The sequence below is a fragment of the Hyperolius riggenbachi genome, chromosome 7 (assembly GCF_040937935.1).
Source record: "Hyperolius riggenbachi isolate aHypRig1 chromosome 7, aHypRig1.pri, whole genome shotgun sequence".
Lineage (NCBI taxonomy): Eukaryota > Metazoa > Chordata > Amphibia > Anura > Hyperoliidae > Hyperolius > Hyperolius riggenbachi.
In genome coordinates, this window is record NC_090652.1 from 74723046 (window position 1) to 74747734 (window position 24689).

Below are 24689 nucleotides of genomic sequence, written 5' to 3' on the forward strand. Positions count from 1 at the left end.
ACTGCGTGGTAGGTGTGGTAACAAATCGTGCCGATTTGTAGCCACGCCCACCACGCAGTTACTAGGCAACAAGAGAGGGCGGTTACTGCAAGAATCAACGACCTGCCAGAAAGAAGCATGGCGGTTTTGACTTTGTGACGTCAGAGGGCACGAAGAAGATGGCGGCGGCCGGTGGAGCACGCGGGGCCCGAGCTCTGGCAGAGCGTATCCGCGCGGAAATGCGGAGTCAGGTGACTCGGCTGCTGTTTGGGTCTGCAGTGCAGGGTTGGCCCTTGCCGTAACCCCCGTCATTCTCGCCCTCCCATCTGCTGTCTATGTAACCCATAGCAACCAGTCACCCTCCATTGTCTGTGTCTCCTCTTCATCCACTGCTGTACCTCTCACAACCAATCACCCCTCTCCATCTCTGTTACCTAGCAACCAGTAATTCTCCCAACTTCCCACATTAGTAACCAGCCACTCTTCCTCTATACACTGCCTTATCTGTAACTCATAGCAACCAGTGATTTCTTCATGTATGGTTTGTAACCCATAGCAACCTGACACCTTTCCGATTCTTCTGCCATTGTAACCAATAGTAACCAGTCACTCCTTAGGCCCCTTTTTGGGGTCCGTTCACATCTAGAAGCGCAAAACACCGGTGATTACCGCCAGCGTCTTGCGGGAGTGATTTTCCCGTGATAACGTGGAGAAATCACTGGACACTGCGGCGGTTTTGGAGCGATCGGGATTAGTGGTGCTATGCATGCTAATCACGAATCGTCGGCAAACCGATGCATGCAACACGTTTGCGGTTAACGTTAACTGCAAACGCGGCAGTGAGAACACTGCCTTGTGTTACATGTTGTAGTGGCGGTTTGCCTTGAGCGGGAATCGCGTGATTCCTGCTCAAGTGAGAACGGGCCCACACTTAATCAGTTGCTCTCAGTTATAGAAAACTGATTTTCAAAGTAATGTCCATGTTTTCCTATGGCACAGTTCCCTTTAATTGAAATCTTTTTCACAATGCACTGCTATGGAAAAAAAACGTATTAACACATACCAACGTATTAAAGTGTAAAAGGGCCCTTAGACTAACCCCTGCCTCTGTGACCATATTCAATAAACTATAAGAGAAGACACAGAACATTTATGTTGTGCTTTTTCTCAAGGCAGACTCAAAGCGCCAGAGCTGCGGGCCACTAGGACGCGCTCTATAGGCAGTAGCAGAAGGGAGTCTTGCCCAAGGTCTCCTACTGAATAGGTGCTGGCTTACTGAACATAAAGAGCAGAGATTTGAACCTTAGTCTCCTGTGTCAGAGACAGAGCCCATTACACTATCCAAAAACTACAGTCACCCTGTCCACCTTCCCCCTCCAACCCATGGCAACCAGTCATGTTTCCACCATCTCTGCCTCTGTGACCAATAGCAATCACTCACCCCTCTGCCATTTGACTCACTAGTAGCTGCCAGTAACCCCATCCCGTACTTTGTAACCAATAGCAACCAGTCACCCCTTCACCATCTTTTGCCTCTGTAACCAATTGCACTCTGTTCCACTAGTCCCTGCCTTCTCTGCCAGCTTCTCTTCCGTGTTGCTCTTCAGCCTCTGCTGGCCACTTCTTAGTAACACCATGTATACAGCTAGGTATGGTCAATGAAATGCAAATCATTTAGAGTTTATGCACAATTAGTTTGAGGATGTATTCACCTTGAAAATGAAACAATTAGATTCTGCCAAGGTGGTTTTTAAATGTCCATTTTCATGCTGCATATATCTGCATAATCCTGCATCAACTCAGGATTATTTTAATCTTGACCATCCCTATATGCAGTTCAGTTTACTCACGCTCCTTAACCCCCTTTTTTCTCCTAGCTCCTTTTGCCCTAGGTCTAGGAGGTGCCCAAATGTATAATAAAAAAAAAGTTAAAAACAGTAAAAGGTTACAATACAATAACATTTGTAAAGCGCTTTTCTCCCGTAGGACTCAAAGGGAAATGGCTAGAGAAGTATATGCAGCATACACAGTTCAGTGTGGCAAAGAAAAGTCTGGACCTGTAGTTTGTAGATGTGAGTACATCTCCGGCCGGGGAGATGTATGTGCTACAGCCCCTGCATGTGTTGCAACCAGGAGCACGCTCACAAGATGGTTCTTTGAAGAGCGACCAGTGATTGCGACCCTCACAGGGATTGGGGGGAGGGGCAGAACCGAGGTTGAAACCCAGGTGGCCTATGTCAGAGGCAGAGCCCTTAATCATTACACTATGCACCCACCCTGCACTCCCCAACACCATACTGAGTTACGAACCCACTTATGGGGAGGTTCATTGCGGGGGGGGGGGGGGGGCTGCTCAAATCCGGATCCGGGATATACCCAGATAGTTGCTATCCAGATATCTCCCAGTAAACCTGGGCGGGGGGGGGGTGTCAATCTTACCTGTCTGACGTCTCTGGTCCGTCCCTCGGCTACTCCTGCGATGTGGTCCTCGTGGGAGGTGCCGAGGGACGGACCGAAGACGTCAGACAGGTAAGATTGACACCCCCCCGCCCAGGTAACTGGGAGATATCCGGATAGAACTATCCGGATGTCTCCCGGATCCGGATTTGAGCAGCCCTGAACCTAAACCGAGTGAAATTATTTAAAATAAACTCATGATGTACCTGCAAATGAACATTACATATTTACCTCCCTGTCAGTTCCTCTCAGAAGCTCATCACTTTCCTAAGATGATTCCTTCCAGTTCTGGCTAGTGATGTTGGTGAACAGCTCGCCTCGAATATCTATGGGCAGCCTAGCCTTGTACTACTTCCGGGTCGCAATGTCCCCCAGTGATACGCATACCCGTGTACGCATGCGTCCATTAGTATGCATGCCCAGACCAGGCGGAGCGTGTCCTTGATTGCGCGCCTGTGGCTGGGCATGCTTTGTGCATGTGCGTGACGCCACGAAGCGTGCCGGGCCACAGGCGCGCAATCAAGGACACGCACTGCTGGGCATGCGTAGTAATGGATGCGTGCGCACTAATGGACGCGTGCGGACACTGGTATGCGTACTACTGCGGGACATTGCGACCCGGAAGTAGTACACGGCCAGGCTGCCCATAAATGTTTGCTGGCGAGCTGTTTGTCACCGTCTCTAGTTCTGGCTAGATCTAGTCAGACTTGTCTCTCCAGAAGCTGAAAGCCTTGGGGCCCTTTTTGACTATATTATTATTGATTTATAAAGCGTTCACATATTCCATGGCGCTGTACAAAGTAAGAAACGAACATGAGATACATAATAATACAGACAAATGGTATACACCAATACTATAATCAGTTGCAGTCAGTTATAACTGAAAGGACAACTGATATGCAAGGTAATGCCCATGTTTCTCTATGGCTCAAGCGATATAACTGGTTAATGGAGTGCTGACCCAGAAGCTGTTAATGGGGTCATCACCTTTTTTTATTTTTAAATGGAGGACAGTGAATTCCATTAATCATAGTGGACAAACAGGATGCAGGAGAGGGGAAAGAAATTGATGAGCAGACTACGTGGGAGATAACCATGATGTCTGTTTATTTTGATTTTATTTTTCTGTTCACTTTTCTTTAAGCCCTTGTTCTCCATTTAGGCTGGTATTGCTAGAACTTAGCATTAGAATAGGACATTTTTAAGAGGTGGAGACACACTGAGGGGAGAGTACATGAGCTGTGAATACGTGATGTGAAATAATAGACATTTGTGCTTCCTTTCCTCCACCATAAATAATTTTCTCTGGACTTTCAGTAGGTGGGACTTCATCTTTCAGTAGGTGGGTGTAGCAATGATTTTTTTTTTTTTTTTGCTTCTCTACAGAAACAGGTCAACCCGTTGGCCAAGCTACGGAGCTGGGTGGTTCGTCAGGAGCCAGAGCTTGTCCTGATCAATAAACCCCCTGGACTGGCCACACATGGTGAGAAGTATCTCTTTCCCAGCACAGAGCCAATCTCTGACTTCTCACACATACATTTCACTACATTTTCTGATTTTTCAATATCGCCATTCACAATGGTCTAACCTTCCCCACTGTAGAGCCATTTCCAGACCTCTGACCCTTTCTAATCAACACAGTGGCTAGTCCCCATCCAGATGTTCTCAGTCTTCAACCCTCCATGCCACACTTCCACTATCTGACTCCATCCTCCAAGCTTGACACTGGCTATCAATCACTATTTTTTTAAATCTTCAACTATCCTTAACTGTCCCTTCTCCAAACACCTCCACTATCCATTTTGTCTCCTTCATCCTGCATCTCCTCTTTCCATCTATGTCCCTTGAGCTTACACCACCACTATCCATCTGCATTCCTTCATTTTACACTTTCACTATCCATATCTATCGCTACTACTCACACCTCCACTATCTGTCTCCATCCCTAGATCTCAAATCTCCATCATCTTTCTCCATCCCTAGAACTCACGTCTGCACCATCTGTCTCTATCCCTAGGTCTCAAATCCACACCATCTGTCTCCATCCATAGATCTCGCGTCTCCACCATCTGTCTCCATCCCTAGATCTCGCGTCTCCACCATCTGTCTCCATCCCTAGATCTCGCGTCTCCACCATCTGTCTCCATCCCTAGATCTCGCGTCTCCACCATCTGTCTCCATCCCTAGATCTCACGTCTCCACCATCTGTCTCCGTCCCTAGATCTCACGTCTCCACCATCTGTCTCCGTCCCTAGATCTCACGTCTCCACCATCTGTCTCCGTCCCTAGATCTCATGTCTGCACCATCTGTCTCCATCCCTAGAACGTATGTCTGCACCATCTGTCTCCATCCCTAGCTCTCACGTCTGCACCATCTGTCTCCATCCATAGATCTCAAATCCTCACCATTTGTCTCCATCCTTAGATCTCAAATCTCCACCATCTGTCTCCATCCCTAGATCTCTAGTCTGCACCATCTGTCTCCATCCCTAGATCTCATATCTCCACCCTTAGATCTCAAATCTCCACCATCTGTCTCCATCTCTAGATCTCACATCTCCACCATCTGTCTTCGTCCCTGGACCTCACGTCTCCACCATCTGTCTCCATCCCTGGACCTCACGTCTCCACCATCTGTCTCCATCCCTAGATCTCACGCCTCCAGCATCTGTCTCCATCCCTAGATCTCACTCCTCCACCATCTGTCTCCATCCCTAGATCTCACGCCTCCACCATCTGTCTCCATCCCTAGATCTCACGCCTCCACCATCTGTCTCCATCCCTAGATCTAACACCTCCTCCCTCTGTCTCCATCCCTAGATCTCACGCCTCCTCCATCTGTCTCCATCCCTAGATCTCACGCCTCCTCCATGTGTCTCCATCTCTAGATCTCACGCCTCCTCCATGTGTCTCCATCCCTAGATCTTACATCTCCTCCATCTGTCTCCATCCCTAGATCTCACGCCTCCACCATCTGTCTCCATCCCTAGATCTCACGCCTCCACCATCTGTCTCCATCCCTAGATCTCACGCCTCCTCCATCTGTCTCCATCCCTAGATCTCACGCCTCCTCCCTGTGTCTCCATCCCTAGATCTCACATCTGTCTCCATCCCTAGATCTCACGCCTCCTCCCTCTGTCTCCATCCCTAGATCTCACGCCTCCTCCCTGTGTCTCCATCCCTAGATCTCACATCTCCTCCATCTGTCTCCATCCCTAGATCTCACGTCTCCTCCATCTGTCTCCATCCCTAGATCTCATGCCTCCTCCCTCTGTCTCCATCCCTAGATCTCACGCCTCCTCCCTGTGTCTCCATCCCTAGATCTCACATCTCCTCCATCTGTCTCCATCCCTAGATCTCACGTCTCCTCCATCTGTCTCCATCCCTAGATCTCATGCCTCCTCCCTCTGTCTCCATCCCTAGATCTCACGCCTCCTCCCTGTGTCTCCATCCCTAGATCTCACATCTCCTCCATCTGTCTCCATCCCTAGATCTCACGTCTCCTTCATCTGTCTCCATCCCTAGATCTCACATCTCCTCCATCTGTCTCCATCCCTAGATCTCACATCTCCTCCATCTGCCTCCATCCCTAGATCTCACATCTCCTCCATCTGTCTCCATCCCTAGATCTCACGCCTCCACCATCTGTCTCCGTCCCTAGATCTCACGTCTCCACCATTTGTCTCCATCCCTGGACCTCACGTCTCCACCATCTGTCTCCATCCCTAGATCTCACGCCTCCAGCATCTGTCTCCATCCCTAGATCTCACGCCTCCAGCATCGGTCTCCATCCCTAGATATCACTCCTCCACCATCTGTCTCCATCCCTAGATCTCACGCCTCCACCATCTGTCTCCATCCCTAGATCTCACGCCTCCACCATCTGTCTCCATCCCTAGATCTAACACCTCCTCCCTCTGTCTCCATCCCTAGATCTCACGCCTCCTCCATCTGTCTCCATCCCTAGATCTCACGCCTCCTCCATGTGTCTCCATCTCTAGATCTCACGCCTCCTCCATGTGTCTCCATCCCTAGATCTCACATCTCCTCCATCTGTCTCCATCCCTAGATCTCACGCCTCCACCATCTGTCTCCATCCCTAGATCTCACGCCTCCACCATCTGTCTCCATCCCTAGATCTCACGCCTCCTCCATCTGTCTCCATCCCTAGATCTCACGCCTCCTCCCTGTGTCTCCATCCCTAGATCTCACATCTGTCTCCATCCCTAGATCTCACGCCTCCTCCCTCTGTTTCCATCCCTAGATCTCACGCCTCCTCCCTGTGTCTCCATCCCTAGATCTCACATCTCCTCCATCTGTCTCCATCCCTAGATCTCACGTCTCCTCCATCTGTCTCCATCCCTAGATCTCATGCCTCCTCCCTCTGTCTCCATCCCTAGATCTCACGCCTCCTCCCTGTGTCTCCATCCCTAGATCTCACATCTCCTCCATCTGTCTCCATCCCTAGATCTCACGTCTCCTCCATCTGTCTCCATCCCTAGATCTCATGCCTCCTCCCTCTGTCTCCATCCCTAGATCTCACGCCTCCTCCCTGTGTCTCCATCCCTAGATCTCACATCTCCTCCATCTGTCTCCATCCCTAGATCTCACGTCTCCTTCATCTGTCTCCATCCCTAGATCTCACATCTCCTCCATCTGTCTCCATCCCTAGATCTCACATCTCCTCCATCTGCCTCCATCCCTAGATCTCACATCTCCTCCATCTGTCTCCATCCCTAGATCTCACGCCTCCACCATCTGTCTCCGTCCCTAGATCTCACGTCTCCACCATTTGTCTCCGTCCCTAGATCTCAAATGTCCACCATTTGTCTCCATCCCTAGATCTCATGTCTGCACCATCTGTCTCCATCCCTAGAACGTATGTCTGCACCATCTGTCTCCATCCCTAGCTCTCACGTCTGCACCATCTGTCTCCATCCATAGATCTCAAATCCTCACCATTTGTCTCCATCCTTAGATCTCAAATCTCCACCATCTGTCTCCATCCCTAGATCTCTAGTCTGCACCATCTGTCTCCATCCCTAGATCTCAAATCTCCACCATCTGTCACCATCCCTAGATCTCACATCTCCACCATCTGTCTTCGTCCCTGGACCTCACGTCTCCACCATCTGTCTCCATCCCTGGACCTCACGTCTCCACCATCTGTCTCCATCCCTGGACCTCACGTCTCCACCATCTGTCTCCATCCCTGGACCTCACGTCTCCACCATCTGTCTCCATCCCTAGATCTCACGCCTCCACCATCTGTCTCCATCCCTAGATCTCACGCCTCCACCATCTGTCTCCATCCCTAGATATCACTCCTCCACCATCTGTCTCCATCCCTAGATCTCACGCCTCCTCCCTCTTTCTCCATCCCTAGATCTCACGCCTCCTCCATCTGTCTCCATCCCTAGATCTCACGCCTCCTCCATGTGTCTCCATCCCTAGATCTCACATCTCCTCCATCTGTCTCCATCCCTAGATCTCACGCCTCCACCATCTGTCTCCATCCCTAGATCTCACGCCTCCACCATCTGTCTCCATCCCTAGATCTCACGCCTCCTCCCTCTGTCTCCATCCCTAGATCTCACGCCTCCTCCCTCTGTCTCCATCCCTAGATCTCACGCCTCCTCCCTCTGTCTCCATCCCTAGATCTCACGCCTCCTCCCTCTGTCTCCATCCCTAGATCTCACGCCTCCTCCATCTGTCTCCATCCCTAGATCTCACGTCTCCTCCATCTGTCTCCATCCATAGATCTCACGTCTCCTCCATCTGTCTCCATCCCTAGATCTCACGTCTCCTCCATCTGTCTCCATCCATAGATCTCACGTCTCCTCCATCTGTCTCCATCCCTAGATCTCACGCCTCCACCATCTGTCTCCATCCCTAGATCTCACGCCTCCTCCCTCTGTCTTCATCCCTAGATCTCACGCCTCCTCCCTGTGTCTCCATCCCTAGATCTCACATCTCCTCCATCTGTCTCCATCCCTAGATCTCACGTCTCCTCCATCTGTCTCCATCCCTAGATCTCACGTCTCCTCCATCTGTCTCCATCCCTAGATCTCACGTCTCCTCCATCTGTCTCCATCCCTAGATCTCACGCCTCCTCCATCTGTCTCCATCCCTAGATCTCACGCCTCCTCCCTCTGTCTCCATCCCTAGATCTCACGTCTCCTCCCTCTGTCTCCATCCCTAGATCTCACGTCTCCTCCCTCTGTCTCCATCCCTAGATCTCACGTCTCCTCCATCTGTCTCCATCCCTAGATCTCACGCCTCCTCCATCTGTCTCCATCCCTAGATCTCACGCCTCCTCCCTCGGTCTCCATCCCTAGATCTCACGCCTCCTCCCTCGGTCTCCATCCCTAGATCTCACGCCTCCTCCCTCTGTCTCCATCCCTAGATCTCACGTCTCCTCCATCTGTCTCCATCCCTAGATCTCACGTCTCCTCCATCTGTCTCCATCCCTAGATCTCACGTCTCCTCCATCTGTCTCCATCCCTAGATCTCACGCCTCCTCCATCTGTCTCCATCCCTAGATCTCACGTCTCCTCCATCTGTCTCCATCCCTAGATCTCACGCCTCCTCCATCTGTCTCCATCCCTAGATCTCACGCCTCCTCCATCTGTCTCCATCCCTAGATCTCTACCTCTCACAACTTAGCTCTTGATTTCCATCCCTGCATTACACATTTTCCACCATCCATCTCCTTTCTTTCATCTCACATCTCCACCATCCATCTCCATCCTTACATCTCACAATTCCATCTTTCATCTCCATCCTTACATCTCACAATTCCACACTTCATTCACATCCTTTTATTTTAGAACATTCCCTTGCCACCTTTCCTCCACTCCATCACTTTCACCACTCTACTGTCTCCTCCTTTTTATCTGATATACTGTATCTCCTTCACCATCTCTTCTGTGTTCAGGGGGTCCCAGCATTCCCCACAGTGTGGCCTCCATGCTTCCAGCTCTGTCTCAGAAGTTGTTTGGGAGAGATGCGGAGACGCTGAAGATTTGTCACCGGTTGGACAAGGACACCAGTGGAGCTTTACTTTTGGCTCGAAGTACAGAGGCTGCAGCACGTGTACACCAAGCACTAAGAGACCACAACATGCAGCGAATCTACTGGTGAGAGCAATACCATCAGTATTCTGCAGACGGTGGGTTGTCCTTTCTTGTATAAATGCCTGTCTGTTTTTTCAGGGCGCTTTGTGTTGGGGTCCCTACACCCCTGGAAGGAATTGTAGATATTCCCATTATGGAGAAAGAGACTCCTGGACCACAGAAGCATTATAAGGTAGCTTGTCCGATGCCCCCCTTCCTTAATATGTTGGCCTTGCCACTTTCTGGGTCATGTGACAGCTCTCACCGATGGGGTTTCTCTCTGTTTATTTTCTGCACTCATCTGTTCCCCTCGCTTCCTTTCCTCCTATGACTTTGAGTCTCTCTTCAGATGGCGTTGTGCCACCGCTACAGAGTATCCTCAGATGGCTCTGTGCAGAGATTCAGTGTTAGCAAGTCTTCCCAGGAAGCCGTCACCCATTATCGAACGCTGGAAAAAGGGTGTGGAGTGTCCTTGCTGGAGCTTAGACCAATCACAGGTGAGTCTGTCTACTGTTTGCTGTAATAATGGGAGAGGGGAGTGTGTCTCTGTTCACTGAGGATGGTCTAATTTATCAAGACAAAATATCGGTAGGTTTTTAGAAAGCCACACAGAACTGTCTCCGACATTTTAAGAAATCACTAAATAGTGCAGTTTCTTTCTTAAAGGAAACCAGAGATGAACGCTTTGGCACACAATAAACATATCCCCAAAATAAATACTATTCCTGGTATTTTCGCCGCTCTGGTGTGCCATTTTTTTTGTACTAAAACTCCATGCAAAACACAGTTAATCAAATAAGTATATTTATTTTGCTGTGTGCAAAATGAAATCACCATTTCTAAAAACCTATTATGACTAACAAATAGATAAAAAAAAATGTTTTTCAATATACCCTTACATTAGCAGATCCTGTCATCTCATCACAGCTCTCTGTGATGCTGCAGTATACAGAACAGGAAAGCATAACCAGAAGGGGGCAGGCTTGGGCTTAAAAAACCAGACTCAGCTATAATGATTCCTGAGCAAAGCCAGACTGAATGCTCAGTCAGGGATTTTATCAGGGCTGCTAACAAGAGAAAGATGAAACAGAGAGCAAGGTAGGTGTTTTCACTAATCTTCCCACTGATATATATGGTAAATACATGAGGGTGCTTCGTCTCTGGTACACTTTGTGTTCTAAAATAGGTTGGTGTCAGGAAGGTTTCTCAGACAGTGCAGTGTGTGAGGGAAATTGCTGTTGCTGAGGTAACCAACACATCTTCTGTATTGGTACTGGCAGGCTCTGAGTGAGGGATTCAGCAGGGAGAAGGAGCACTTCACAAATCACGTCTAGTCTATACTGCATAATCTGTATAACTGCTATTAAGCACTGCTTAATCTGCTGCAGATTAGGGATGAATTAGCACTTTTCTTAACTGTAGTGCAGTTCTAGAAATTCACACTAAATTGCTGCTGTTAAGTAGGATTTAAGAAGTTTCTTATGATCATGCAGAACTGTTCCCCCTGCTGGTTAGAACGGTTTAAGAAGAAAAAAACTGTTGGTAATGCTTTGATAAATCTGGGGGTCCTCATTCTCTCATGTTTCTCTAGGAGTGAAGCATCAGCTGCGGACTCATCTGGCTCTTGCTCTGAATTGCCCAATTCTTGGAGACCACAAATACTCACACTGGGACCGCCTGGCACCACAGGTACTCCTGTAAACGTAACAGTTACTGATAGTACAGCATATGCCACACGTGAGGGAGATGCTTTGCGTGTCGCACCCACCTGGTGGGGCTCGTATGACCTGGCAAGCATTTCATCCAAAATGTAAATATTGCAGATTCTCACAAAACATGATTTTTAACCCCTATTACAAGTCCTTTGTCAAATTACTAGATAAACCCTTCAACGTTGAAAATATAATAATGTACATGCCTTGTATTAAAAGGAGCATCCCAGACAGCCGTTCCTCTGTGAAACCTCGCAGACAAGCCTGACTTGTGATTTGTGAAGAGAAACAACTGTCAGAGGCCTCTAAAAATATAAAACAAAACTGTTTAATAAAGAAGGTAATTGTTGGCTTCCCTTCATGTAGAGAAACAGATCGGTTTTTCATATTTATTTTCACAGTCAGGTAATGGCACAAAGTACAACTCGTTTCGGGGTCTGAAGCCACTTCTTAAGGGTCAAAATTGGTGCCAATCGCAGCAGTAGTTAAAGCTCAGAGCTTTTGCTACTGCTGGAATTGGCACTAATTCTGACCTGAAGAAAATAAATGTGAAAAATCGACTTTTATATTTTTCTTTAGGGTCTACGACGGGCGTTTCTCTTCCAGTAAACATATTACTTCTTCAGGAGTGTCCAGACCCTCTTCTCATACCACATGGTGATTGGAGGGCATACTTGCTTCCTTGGATGATGCACCTCACACTATATAAAGACTGTGCGATTACTGAGTATGTGATGTGACTGAAGTACATTGCTGCAGAGTCCCAGTACAGCATACGTTGATGACTTGACTGCTGCATTATCCTCCTCTGTGGTCTACTTATCCTGTTTTCTGGAAAATAAGACCTACCTCAAAAATAAGCCCTATTGTGATTTTTGAGACTGCTCAAAATATAAGCCCTGCTCTAAAAATAAGTCCCAGTTACAGTCCATAAAGTCTATAGTGCAGTTACAATATACATGTAAAAAAGTTAAATCCATTGGTAATAAATCTTTCAAGGTAAGCAAACCAAATAAATTGCACTCAAAAGACCCACGAGACCCCTGTAAATAATGATAGTTGTACTTGAAAAAAGGAAAAAGTTACAAGAAATTGATGATGAAATCGGGGTTTGGAGAGTCAAGTTGATCTAGAACGGGATGACATTCTAACGTAAGGAGAGCAGAGGCGCCAAAAGGATAAAATCATATATTAAAAAGTTTAAAAGTGCTTAGGAGGCAGTGGTGGACTTACCTCCTGCAAGCAGACACATGCTGTGCATTCAAGGCAAAACAAATGTATTGGTACACTCCAGGGGGTTTTTGCAACGCGTTTCGCAGGCTTATACCCGCTTCATCAGGCAATAGATAATTGGAGTACACAACAGCATTTGGTCCAGGTAACACCTGGCGCCTCACGATGACATTCTAGACTGTGTGTCAGGGTTCTAGTGATCTCAGCACTGGTGATAGATACGGGCACTCCCAGGGTATGGAGTCTAAGTGAGCACGGGTCTTTACCAGCGCACCCGCAAGGGATGATGGCCTGTCGCCCCTAATGGGTGGCATACTACTTTGCTGCCAGGTCACGACCCCTAGGACTACCCCACCAGAGACGAGAAGAACAGAAAGGGTTACTTTGCAATGGGGAGGAGAATAAGTATCAAAGTACCAGGACTGACTGGATGGAATTGTCTGGATGGGACTGGCTGGGCAGTACCAAAGTACTGGACAGGATAAGTTCCGATGTACTGGACAGGATGGACAGGTCTGTACTGATGTGATAGGACCAGACTGGGGGCTGGCAAACGGGTAGGAATGGCGCAAACATGTCCCAAGGCTGTTCAGCGATGCAACAGCTCTGAGCAGCGATAGGTCAGGGTTTAAATACCATGACCTTCATACCAGTGTTGTGGCCATGTGCCTTACCGGCTGCATAATTGAGCTAAGGGCGCGCAGGTGCCTAGCGAGACGTGGGTACGCTGCCCAAGAACGCTGGTCCTGGAAGTCTACCAGCAACAGTTCAAGAGTAAATGTAGATTGTTCATGGAAAAATAAGACCTCCTTGAAAATAAGCCCTAATGCATCTTTGGAGAAAAAAACTGATGTAAGACCCAACTTGCTCCACTTCAGTGCATCATGAATTCTGCAGTATGATTCCTTCCTCTCTCCTCTCACTTCTCCACTGAATGCAAGTCACACAATCCATACAATTCAAGTACTCTACTAGCTCTACTAACAGTACTCTCCTGTCTTCCTTTCCCGTCACCTCTTCTCATTCCAGCATAAGACTTCTCTTGAATCTCTCCCTTTCTCTAGAGCTCCCACAATTTGTTCATCACTCTCCGACCCTTACCATCTTAAGGCACAACCTCAAAACCCACCTCTTCAGGCTAGCATATACTCTCACCCGAGACACTAACTGGCCAATGAACACCATACACAGTTTCCCCTTACCAATCGTTCTACCCCTAAATCCCTTAGAATGTAAGCTTGAATGGGCAGGGCTCTCCTTGTGTGATTTCCCTGCTGTTATGATGTGGGTACATATTTTCCACCTCTATGTAAAATCCATTAGCGTAACCTTTTCAATTCTGTGTTTGTATGCCATTGTCTAGCAACTATATAATAACATTTGTATAGTGCTTTTCCCCTGTTGGACTCAAAGCGCTCAAGAGCTGCAGCCACTGGGACGCGTTCATGGTCTCCCATGTCAAAGGTGGTGCCCCCTATCCAGCCACTATATAAAATTTGTATTCTCTATTGTACAGCACCATGGAAGATGCTGACACTATATAATTCCAAAATACTAATAATTGTTCTGCATTTTCTAAAAAGAAACACAAAAAAAAACCAAGAATAGAAATCCCACACATCATTTTTTTTTTTTTACAAATATTTACATTCATTTTTTATTATATTTTGCTTTTTTTTGTGTTGGCAGCCCCTGCCTATGACAGCCGATCACTCTCTTGTCCCCAGGGGGACAGCCGTGTCACACCGCTGTCCCCAGTACAGCGCTGCTGCTGATCGCAGCGCTGTACTATGTGGCGGTTTCGCCATCTAACAGTCTTCCAAGCGGCGATCGCCGCTCAGAGACTGAAGGTGGGGCGGAGCTCTGCCCCTCGAGCAGGAGATGCACGTGATCTTCTGCAGTAGCCGGCTCCAGGACCTGATGCCAATTGGCGTTAGGCAGTCCTTAGGTAGTTAACCCGTTAGCATCCTCAAACAAAACCTTTGTTTGAAGATGCAGCACTCAATTTAACCTCAGTCGGCAGAACTCATTGTTCTGCCTAGAGGTCATGCAGAGTGGCGCAGGGAGAGTTTTTTTATAGTTACCTGTTCAGAACGCTGGACCAACTTCTCCTCTTCATCCACTCGGTGATAGACTCCCGACATCCTCTTCTGACTTCTGATCACATGTGAGGATAGTGTCAGCAGTGCAGTGCCAGCTGGTGGTGATAGAGGGGTCTGGTGAGAGAGTCTCTTCCATCACCGGGTGGCACTGCACCGCTGACACTATCCTCTGAGGCCCGATCACGTGTAATAACGTGTGATCGGAAGTCAGAAGAGGATGTCGGGAGTGCAGTGTGGAGGAAGAGGAGAAGCTGGTCCAGCATCTGGACAGGTTACTATGACCGCTTCCTGCGCCGATCTGTATAGCCTGCCAGACACACTTTCCCAGCGTGCAGCAGGAAAAATTTGGCCCTACGCCCAAATAAAGTTTAACTTTATTTGGCTGCTAAAAGGTTAAATCAGTTACCTACATAACAGTAATGCTTTATCTTATTTGCTGTCTGTCAAAATTCCAAAATAAAAAAACAAGGCCCAGAGCTTTCTTCTATAATAGATGTTTATCATCAGCCTGTGACCATCACCAAGAACAGATCCTCATGAATCACAATAACAGAGTTGCAAGCCAAAAAAAGAGGAAAAAAGGACCAATGTGTCCTTATTAAGTCAGTTAAACTTACTGCTTGCAATTTTCATGTAATCCACTAGATGGCAGCAAATGTCTATATCAAATACAAGCTCCCAGCTAACACAGGACTCAACTTACAGACAGGCCATGCACAGATTGATTCCCCCCAGCAGATTTCATCATTCTGATCGAATCTTCTAGAATTCTAATGCTAGGTACACACAATGCATTTTTTGGGTTGACTTACCATCCAATTGATTCTCCGTTTGACTTTCCGCTCGATTCTCTTATCTTTTATTATCAATTTCCATTCATTTCTATGAGAAATCGACCAGAAAAAAATCATCGGAAATAATATCGGTCATGCCGGAATTTATCGAACCATCTATCTGCCGAAAAACGTATGGTGTGTACCTAGCATTAAGCGCAACATGCCACATAGACTGTAATTGGGTGTTGCACTGTATCAAACAGTGTAATGCCGCTGTTCAGTAGATTTTCAGTCGATTTTATGGTGAGATCTATTGGAAATCTGTGTCATTATATCGATTCTCTTGACACCATACACTTGTGCACAGTATTCACACATAATCTATGTATATGTTGCATGGAAGGCTCATTATTATTACTTTCTTTTTAAAGAGTAACTGTCAGGCTGCAAAAGCTAATTTAAACCTCTATTCTCCTGTGTTAAACAGTTTAGAAGGAAGCCAAAAAGGCAATACTGAAGTTAAAAATCTCTCTTACTTTTGATGTGTGCTGAACAGCAAGGCTGTTATTCCCAAGCTCTTAAGTAGGACGACAGGCTGCATAACATACTGCAAAGCATTCTGGGGCTGCTTCACCCCACCTTGGGTCATCCCCTTCATCTCCCAATCACGCCCTAAGGCTGCTAGTGAGAAGTTACAGGCTCAAGTTACAGCAGCTTGTAATGCAGCCCAGCTCACAGCACTGAAAAATCACAGGACACATGTTCCATTAGAGTATACTGCATGAGTCCGCTATTGTTCCTAGCCACATGGCTAATTAATATTCAATGCACAGTAGTGTTGTCCATTAGGATCTTTTTTGTGAGTGGAATCATCAGGAAGCAGGCAGGACATGAGGACACATTTGGCTTCATAGGAGACAGACAAACATGGAACCTCCCATGAGCTGTCAGGAGCATCATTCTCTGCAAATACTATATAAAAATTCTGTGAAATCCAAACGTGGACAGTGAAATGCATATGTAATGTAAGTACGGCTAATATTTAGCTACTGATATATGTGTTTTTTTTTCTCTGAGACCCTATACCTAACAGCTCCTCTTTAAAGAGAACCCGAGGTGTGTTTAAAGAAAGTTATCTGCATACAGAGGCTGGATCTGCCTATACAGCCCAGCCTCTGTTGCTATCCCAAACCCCACTAAGGTCCCCCTGCACTCTGCAATCCCTCATAAATCACAGCAGTGCTGTGCGGGCTGTGTTTACATTTGTAGTGTCAGTCTCAGCTGCTCCCCTGCCTCCTGCATAGTTCCGGTCCCTGCCCCCGTCCCTTCCCTCCAATCAGCGGAGAGGGAAGGGATGCAGGCGGGGACCGAAGTACTGCAGGAGGCGGGGAGAGCAGCAGACTGACACTATAGAGATAAACACAGCCCGCTCTGACAAGTTGTGTGTCAGCAGCGCTGGCTGTGATTTATGAGGGATTGCAGAGTGCAGGGGGACCTTTGGGGGGTTTGGGATAGCAACAGAGACTGGGCTGTATAAGCAGATTCAGCCTCTGTATGCAGATAACATTCTTCAAACCCACCTCGGGTTCTCTTTAATGAGATTCTGGAATATTTATATATTTGATCTGGTTGTGTGGGCTCCTGGCTTCTCTGAACACTCCTGGTCATTGAGAGGAAGGTCATTGTCCACCGAATGAGAGCAGGGGCTTGCAGATCCCGCCCACAGCATCTTTAGGCGGTGCTACCCTCATGACCTTGCAGATCCCACCCACAGCATCTTCAGGTGGTGCTATACCATAACCTTGCAGATTCCGCCCACAGCATCTTTAGGCGGTGCTACCCCCATGACCTTGCAGATCCCGCCCACAGCATCTTCAGGTGGTGCTACACCATAACCTTGCAAATTCCGCCCACAGCATCTTTAGGCGGTGCTACCCCCATGACCTTGCAGATCCCGCCCACAGCATCTTCAGGTGGTGCTACACCATAACCTTGCAGATTCCTCCCACAGCATCTTTAGGCGCTGCTACCCTCATGGCCTTGCAGATCCTGCTCACAACATCTTTAGGCGCTGCTACCCTCATGGCCTTGCAGATCCCGCTCACAACATCTTTAGGCGGTGCTACCCCATGAACTTGCAGATCCCGCTCACAACATCTTTAGGCGCTGCTACCCACATGACCTTGCAGATCCCGCTCACAACATCTTTAGGCGCTGCTACCCTCATGGCCTTGCAGATCCCGCTCACAACATCTTTAGGCGGTGCTACCCTCATGGCCTTGCAGATCCTGCTCACAACCTCTTTAGGCGCTGCTACCCACATGACCTTGCAGATCCAGCTCACAACATCTTTAGGCGGTGTTTTCCTATGACTTTGCAAATCCCGCCCAGGTGGTGCTACCCCATGACCTTGCACATCCCACCCACAGCATCTTCAGGCGGTGCTACCCCAATGACCTTGCAGATCCCGCCCACAACATCTTCAGGCGGTGCTTCCCCAATGACCTTGCAGATTCGCCCACAGCATCTTCAGGCTGTGCTTCCCCAATTACCTTGCAGATCCCGCCCACAGCATTTTTAGGCGGTGCTACCCCAATGATCCATACAGATTTTAGGCTGTCTTCCCACTTGTCGGATCACACGTGGGAACAGACAGGATAGTGTCCGCTTTTATGGTCCAGCTGTAGCCCAGGGAAGATGCGCTACTCCCATAATCTATTTGAGGTAATGCATCCGCCTGCCTGGGGTTATCGTGGACAAAAAAAAATTGCTCAAGTGAGAACAAAGCCTCACACCCAGAATCTTCAGGTGGTGCCACGCCTAGGATCTCCATCAACCTTGCTATACACAAGTGTGATAAATCCCCCTTTAAAACCACTGGCAGGTGAAGCGAATATGATCTTGTTACAATGATTCCTGTCAAGGGGTGTTATATATCATACAGCAAGTGAACAGTCAGTGCTTTAAGAAAAGGTGGTGAAAATAAACTGATGAGAAAAACTATTGTATCTCCTAAAATGACTTTTATAGATATCCCACAGTTTTATTTCATATTTAAATCTAGTTTTTACTGTTTCATTGTCTCTGCTCAATGCTAGAGCTCAAATCTATGAATTATTGGCCCTTTACATCTCTTTCCTGCTCTCTGAAGCCATTTACTGACCGGAAAGTATTTTATGGCTGTAATTCCTTATCATTGAGGGTTATATTATAGTCTGACCCGGACAGAAACGGTCACTTGGATACCTGATGTTTAACTCTTTCAGGCAGAGAAAGAAAAAAAGGAACACAGCCACAGGTTTTGCGGGGTATTACCACTGGTAATTATCTACCAAACTGGGTACAAAGAAGCAGGGCTGTGGAGTCGGAGTCGTGGAGTCGGGCAATTTTGGGTGCCTGGAGTCGGAGTCGGGAAAAAATGCACCGACTGACTCTGACTCCTCATAAATTTGTAACTGTAATTAAAATAGAAAATATGATAAAATGTTCTATTTCTCAGATAATAGTCATTAAAAATAATGTATATATACAGTATATATACAGTAATAGCTGTGCTTAGTCCACAAAAATGAAATAAACCAATCAAAATTAGTTACTTGTGCTGCTTCAATAAAGCAGTCCCCGTATTTTTAAAGTCAGATATACATATCTGATTGTGACTGTATATATGATGTGTACACAGGAATCTCTTATATATACTAAATAACCTCTATGCTGTAAGTATAAAGCCTGATGTGTAGCCATGTCACTAATAGAGATGGTCAACGAGATGGAAATAATTCTGCATTGATGCTGATTTATGCAAATGTATGCACTCCCTTTGCTGATGAAATCAAATAATTTGATATGTTATTAAAATTTGGTTTGGTGACTACAAATTAAAGGGTAACTGAGACGGATGAAAAGTAAAGTTTTATACATACCTGGGGCTTCCTCCAGCCCCCTTCAGGCTAATCAGTCCCTCACTGTCCTCCACCACCCGGATCTTCTGCTATGAGTCCTGGTAATTCAGCCAGTCAGCGATGTCCGGCCGCATGCCGCTCCCACAGCCAGGAACATTCTGCACCTGCGCAATAGTGCTGCACAGGTGTAGTATGCTCCTGGCGGCGGAGTGTGTGCATGCGCACTACACCTGAGTGGCTCAAGTACCTGGACTCATAGCAGAAGATCCAGGTGGTAGAGGAGGACAACGAGGGACTGATTATCCTGGAGGAGGCTGGAGGAAGCCCCAGGTATGTATAAAACTTTAATTTCATCTGTCTCAGGTTTACTTTGTTACACAGTAGTACTATACTCTACATATGCACTCCCCACAGAGCTGCAGGGAATCCACTGAGAATGCTGTGCACATTGAACACAGAGGTGTTGTCTGTTTACAATCTCCTCATTCCCCTGCAGAGTACCTGCACATCATTCTTACATGTACCCACACTTACATTGCCTAGGGCCTGATAGATGTTCTTTGTTCCGGTTTGTACCTTTTACAAGTACTCTTACCAAGGACTAGTTTTAGTCTAAAGGGAATAAACATATCCTTCTCACTTCAGTTGTCTTGTAAAATTCCTAAGCGTTGGCAGTTAAGAGACGAATTTCCTGTTACATACTTTTAATCAACAAAATTGTAATATGCAAATTAGAGGAGTCGGAGTCGAGGAGTCGGAGTCGGTGGAATCCTAAACTGAGGAGTCGGAGTCGGTGGATTTTTGGACCGACTCCACAGCCCTGCAAAGAAGGACAAGAAGCGAGCTGGTGATAATGTCATATTTCCAAGGCCTCCATCATAATGCTTGTAATTCAAACTTCTTGTCCTAATAATGAAAGGTGATTGGGTGATGTCTGGCAATCTCTTTGGCCTCTTTTGACATCTGCACTGGGTAAAGCACATCCTTCAAAGTTATTTAGTGTAAGTATGTCTGAGCTAATACATTGATTTTTGCTGTGCTGCCCAATGACCTGACAGGAAGAGGTGGAGCTCTGAGTTAGAGGTCAGGTAGGAACGGACATACACTTCCTTTCTGCTCATTCACCAACATCTCCCTTCTCTTCCAGAAACTCCCAGAGTCCACGCTCCGTGCTCTGGGCATCTCCTCCACTAAAACTCGTACTATCCAACTACATCTCCATGCGGCCCAGATCGGTCTCCAGCTGTCCCCTGAGGATCCGCCCATTGTACTACAATGTCAACCTCCAAAGTACTTTGTGAACACTCTGCGCAAACTGAAAATCCCTCCCCCAAGTCTACAGAGTATCCAGGAGCGTTCATAAACCACAGACAACTACAAGAGACTTCACAAGAGTTTATTTGTGGTACAATTATTGCACAGGCAGGTCGTGTGAACCCACAAGATGTGACAGATCAGATGTACTACAGCCATGGGAAGATGTGACAGGTCAGGGGTCCTACACCCACAGGAAGATGTGGTCATCATAACGGCAGAGTGTGTGTAATGTTCCCTTGGGATGGTCTGAAAGGTTGCCATGGTGATTGTTCAAGTATACTAGGTCTTCCTAGTCAAATATCCTGTATTGTTTCCTCACAGGACGATGGTAGGTCAGGCGTAGTATGCCCATAGGAAGATGGCACAAGTCATCATGATCACAGCGTTGATATTGACTATATAGGCGTCTTTGGGATTTTCTCGTATGTCTGGCAGTGCAGATGACCCCTCCTCCGTAACTTTGGTATCATAGACCCCTGTGTAGAAAAGACAGTACTCTACATCACCATTTTATTTGAGGGTACAAGAAAGAATTTCCACCTCTCACAGCTGCTTTAGAGACCAGTATGATGCGGTTTTATTTTTTCCTGATGTTATGCCAGTTTGGTTTTAAATTATTGGGAAAGTGAAATTAAACCTACAAGGGCCATTGATCGGTTTCAGCTTCAGCAACACAAGGCCAGCGGGCTGAATGCGGCACTTCTTGCCATTTTATGAGACCCTCAAGAGCTTCAAATCTGCATCACTGTAAGCAGTAAAAGAACAGCACACTGCCGTCCCATCCAGAGGAGCACACCAGTGACAGCTTTTATTGTTGATACATTATCAGTTTGAGCCGGGTTGTAGTAAGAACCCATGGGACCACTCAGCAAAATTATCATAGGCCCATCTCTTGGGATCCAAACCCTGTCATGTGGCTGGTAAAACACTGGGGCCCTCACCTATCTACTGGTTTTCCCCACTGGAACCTTCTCCCCATATAACAAAGTAGTACAGCGGAGCAGTGTAATATTTACCTGCTCCAGTGATCCATCGTGTCTCTTCTGTTCTTCCTGGCAGTCACATGCTCTGTGCTTCCATACCTCCTCCTGATCACATGACACGCCTCAGGAGCCAGAGGTATGCAGGATAGAGCATGTGGCTGTCCAGAACATCAGAGGAGACTCAAAGCAACAGTGGGAGTAGGCAAATATTAAAACTGCTCCACTGGGCTACTCTGAAGAAGGGTGAGGGGCAACCCTCCATGTGTGCTATAGTTTACCCACTTAGTTTAATTGTCAAATGTAAAAGCTTGATAAACAATTTAGCCCACGACTTAGACTATATTGTAGATTTTGGCCATTCACGTAATTGAGTTTGACACCCCTGGTCTACATACAAATTGCTACCAAATTTGCATCATTTGGAAAAATTTCCAATTCATGGATTATATTGACTGCTTTGTAATATAGAATATGGTCATTCATATGCAAGTAAGAAGGACACAGTCTGATGATCAGCTTTTATAGTAACGCAATAGAATTATTTATCCTATCTGTGATGTACACTGTCATAATGTAAACTGAATAAACTTTGCTTTGATCTTGAGTTCACTTTAAATACTATGCAGGCCAGCTCCACACATTCTAAATTTATGTTCTTTGTTGGGGAGGGTACACCACTCTGTGAAACAGTGTTAGCAAATACAGTAAAATCTTGTTATAGTAAACTCTGTTCCCAGATCCCGTCCATGTGTCTATGAATAAAACAATGTAAGACCAGTCCTGATATAGTAAACTCCTTGGCCAGGGATTCTACTGTAGTGCAACAATTTAAAAATTCAGTTCCTCTAGGGTGAAATACCAAAATATGTTCCACAGCCTAAAGAGTGGTGGGGTGAGGGTTCCAAATTTTTGATTATATCATTTGTAGGTGAGATTTGTGCAACTGACTGGTACCCCACTATGTACCAGCATGGGTTCATTTTGACAGCACTGCAGTTAAAGAATTGTGGGTTGTTGGTTTTGTGTTGGGGTACCAACAAATATGTCCTTTTATATCATAATATTCTGGGAATACCGTGAAATCTCAGTACATAAGGGAGATGGCTGAAAGGCCATGTTGGATGGTTGTGATCTTTGGCCTCTTAGATGATGCAACATTAAAATTAGACAATTCAGAAGTGGAAATCACTGCATCTGAAAGCCATTGTCTAAACAGTTCATTACTGCATTCACTAAGGCTACGTTTCCACTAGTGGGTTGCGATTCCGTTGCGGAAAATGCATAAACGAATTTGCATGCGGATGCTAATTCGTATGCGTATGTATACAAAGTTTTCTAACTGCGATTTTTAACTATGTCAGTGCCAGTGTACTTTTCCATCAAGTTTTACGTGAAAACGTAAGCGAATTTCGCATGGAAAATCGCATGGCGAAAACTCATGCGATTTTTTCCTATTAATAACATTACATGCGAATCGCTCACTATGCGGGCAGTGTGCAAATTCTGATGGCTCTGCTGTGCAGAATTTTTCTGCACAGACTTGCGCGCAGTGGAAACGGACCCATTGACTTGTACTGTCATGCAGAAAATGCATGCGAATTCACGCTTCTGGAAACGGGCCCTTAGGCTCTATTCACACCTGCGTTTTGCAGGAGTGATTTTTTTCGCGATTTCATGCAGAAAAATCACTGAACAGTGCGGCGATTTTGTGGCGATCGTGTTTAGAGCTTCTATATAGCACTGAAACGCAATCACCTGAAAATGGTGCAGGCTACACGTTTGTCGTTTTTGCTTGTTTTTGGGCGATTTGCGGCGATTAGCGCAAATCGCCCAACAACGGGCCCATAGGGTTTCATTACGCTAGCGCTTTTAAAAAGCGCTAGCGTTTGAACGTTTTGCTGAAATCGTGGCAAACGCTCTAGTGTGAATGGGCCTGCGACATAACATTTTAAGATACAAAAAAAAAACAACAACAAATATTCATAAACCCTGCCTCCTTCTCTGGGCCCAAACTTCTTCATGATGGACTGTGGCAGACTGGAAATATGTACTGGGATCTGACAAAAAGTTTAATTCAAGGATACCACTTAGGCTTGGTACACACATGCAATTTTGATTGGCCAATTTTACCACCTCCATGTAGTATGAGGGTTTACCTACACAATTTGTTCATGTAGTATCAACAGATTTTGAATACTATAGAGGGGGTAAAATTGTCTAAACAAAATTGGATGTGTGTATGTACCATAACTCTACTAAGAGGAAACAGACTAGCTGGCTTATCAGCACACCGTGCAGAAGCAGTGCAGAGTCTGATGTTGTGCTGGCTTTTTACATTTAGAAATGTGTTTCTGACATCCATACTGGGCGTATATATTATAAAATACAAAAAAAACCTAAACATTTCTCGGGTTTAACATCTCAGGTTCAACATTTGCTATGTTGTCTTTATCCAATTTTCTGTTATAATGGCCCTGATTCAACATGCACAAAAAGATTGCTGTGTGCACGCAGCGCAAAGCAATTTTACCAGTACCAATGCCGGGAAAGCACTGCCATTGAACTCATTACTGCTGCGCACGCGTGGCACTGATTGTATAATATGCAGGTCTTTCCCAGTGTTAGTACAATTGCGCACGGCATTCTTACGTGTGCATGATGAATTCAGTGACACAGACTTTACATGATTTACTGTATATTATTTTAATCACATTTTACACAGTGTCTCTTGGTTTTTTGGAGTTTTTTTGGAAACTGGGCTGTGTAATCTGTCATCTTTAACCAGACAATTTATAAGCAACACTATTACATCGGGGAAAAATAATGTGCCAAGAGTTTGTTGACTGGAGGAAGTGGATGAATCATCTACACCAAGTGTCTGGATATTTCTTTCACCTTATTAAAACAAAATGCTCAGTTAAGCTAAATACTCAGTTAAAGGGACTCCGAGGAGTGCCCGAATTTAAAAGAATACACTTACCTGGGGCTTCTTCCAGCTCACTGTAGGCAGCGAGATCCCGCGGCGTCCTCCTGGCTCTTCTCCTGCAGCCTCCGCCGGCCCCAGTTACCGGCATCACCCGGCGGGTCAGCTCTTCCTGGTTAATGACTCAATG

The 24689-nt window shown here is 46.5% G+C and overlaps 2 protein-coding genes across 3 annotated transcripts in view; one reads left to right on the forward strand and one right to left on the reverse strand.

Moving 5' to 3' along the window:
- Window positions 1-57: 57 nt before the first annotated feature.
- RPUSD4 (RNA pseudouridine synthase D4) lies at window positions 58-22180 on the forward strand. Of its 2 annotated transcripts, none has more exons than XM_068244140.1 (7): window positions 58-230; window positions 3823-3919; window positions 9374-9575; window positions 9651-9744; window positions 9901-10048; window positions 11143-11240; window positions 20424-22180. In XM_068244140.1, the coding sequence occupies exons 1-7, from the start codon at window positions 159-161 to the stop codon at window positions 20637-20639; spliced, it is 927 nt and encodes a 308-aa protein (XP_068100241.1). In that variant the 5' UTR covers window positions 58-158; the 3' UTR covers window positions 20640-22180. The 2 variants fall into 2 exon arrangements, with proteins under 2 accessions (XP_068100241.1, XP_068100242.1); XM_068244141.1 differs by lacking the exon at window positions 58-230 and adding an exon at window positions 265-520.
- Window positions 20643-24689, reverse strand: part of SLC5A2 (solute carrier family 5 member 2) — a 35983-nt gene continuing 31936 nt past the window's right edge. The window contains exon 15 of the mRNA XM_068244142.1: window positions 20643-21069. Coding sequence (XP_068100243.1) covers window positions 20927-21069 — 143 coding nt within the window. The 3' untranslated portion in view covers window positions 20643-20926. The remainder of the gene's footprint in view (window positions 21070-24689) is intronic.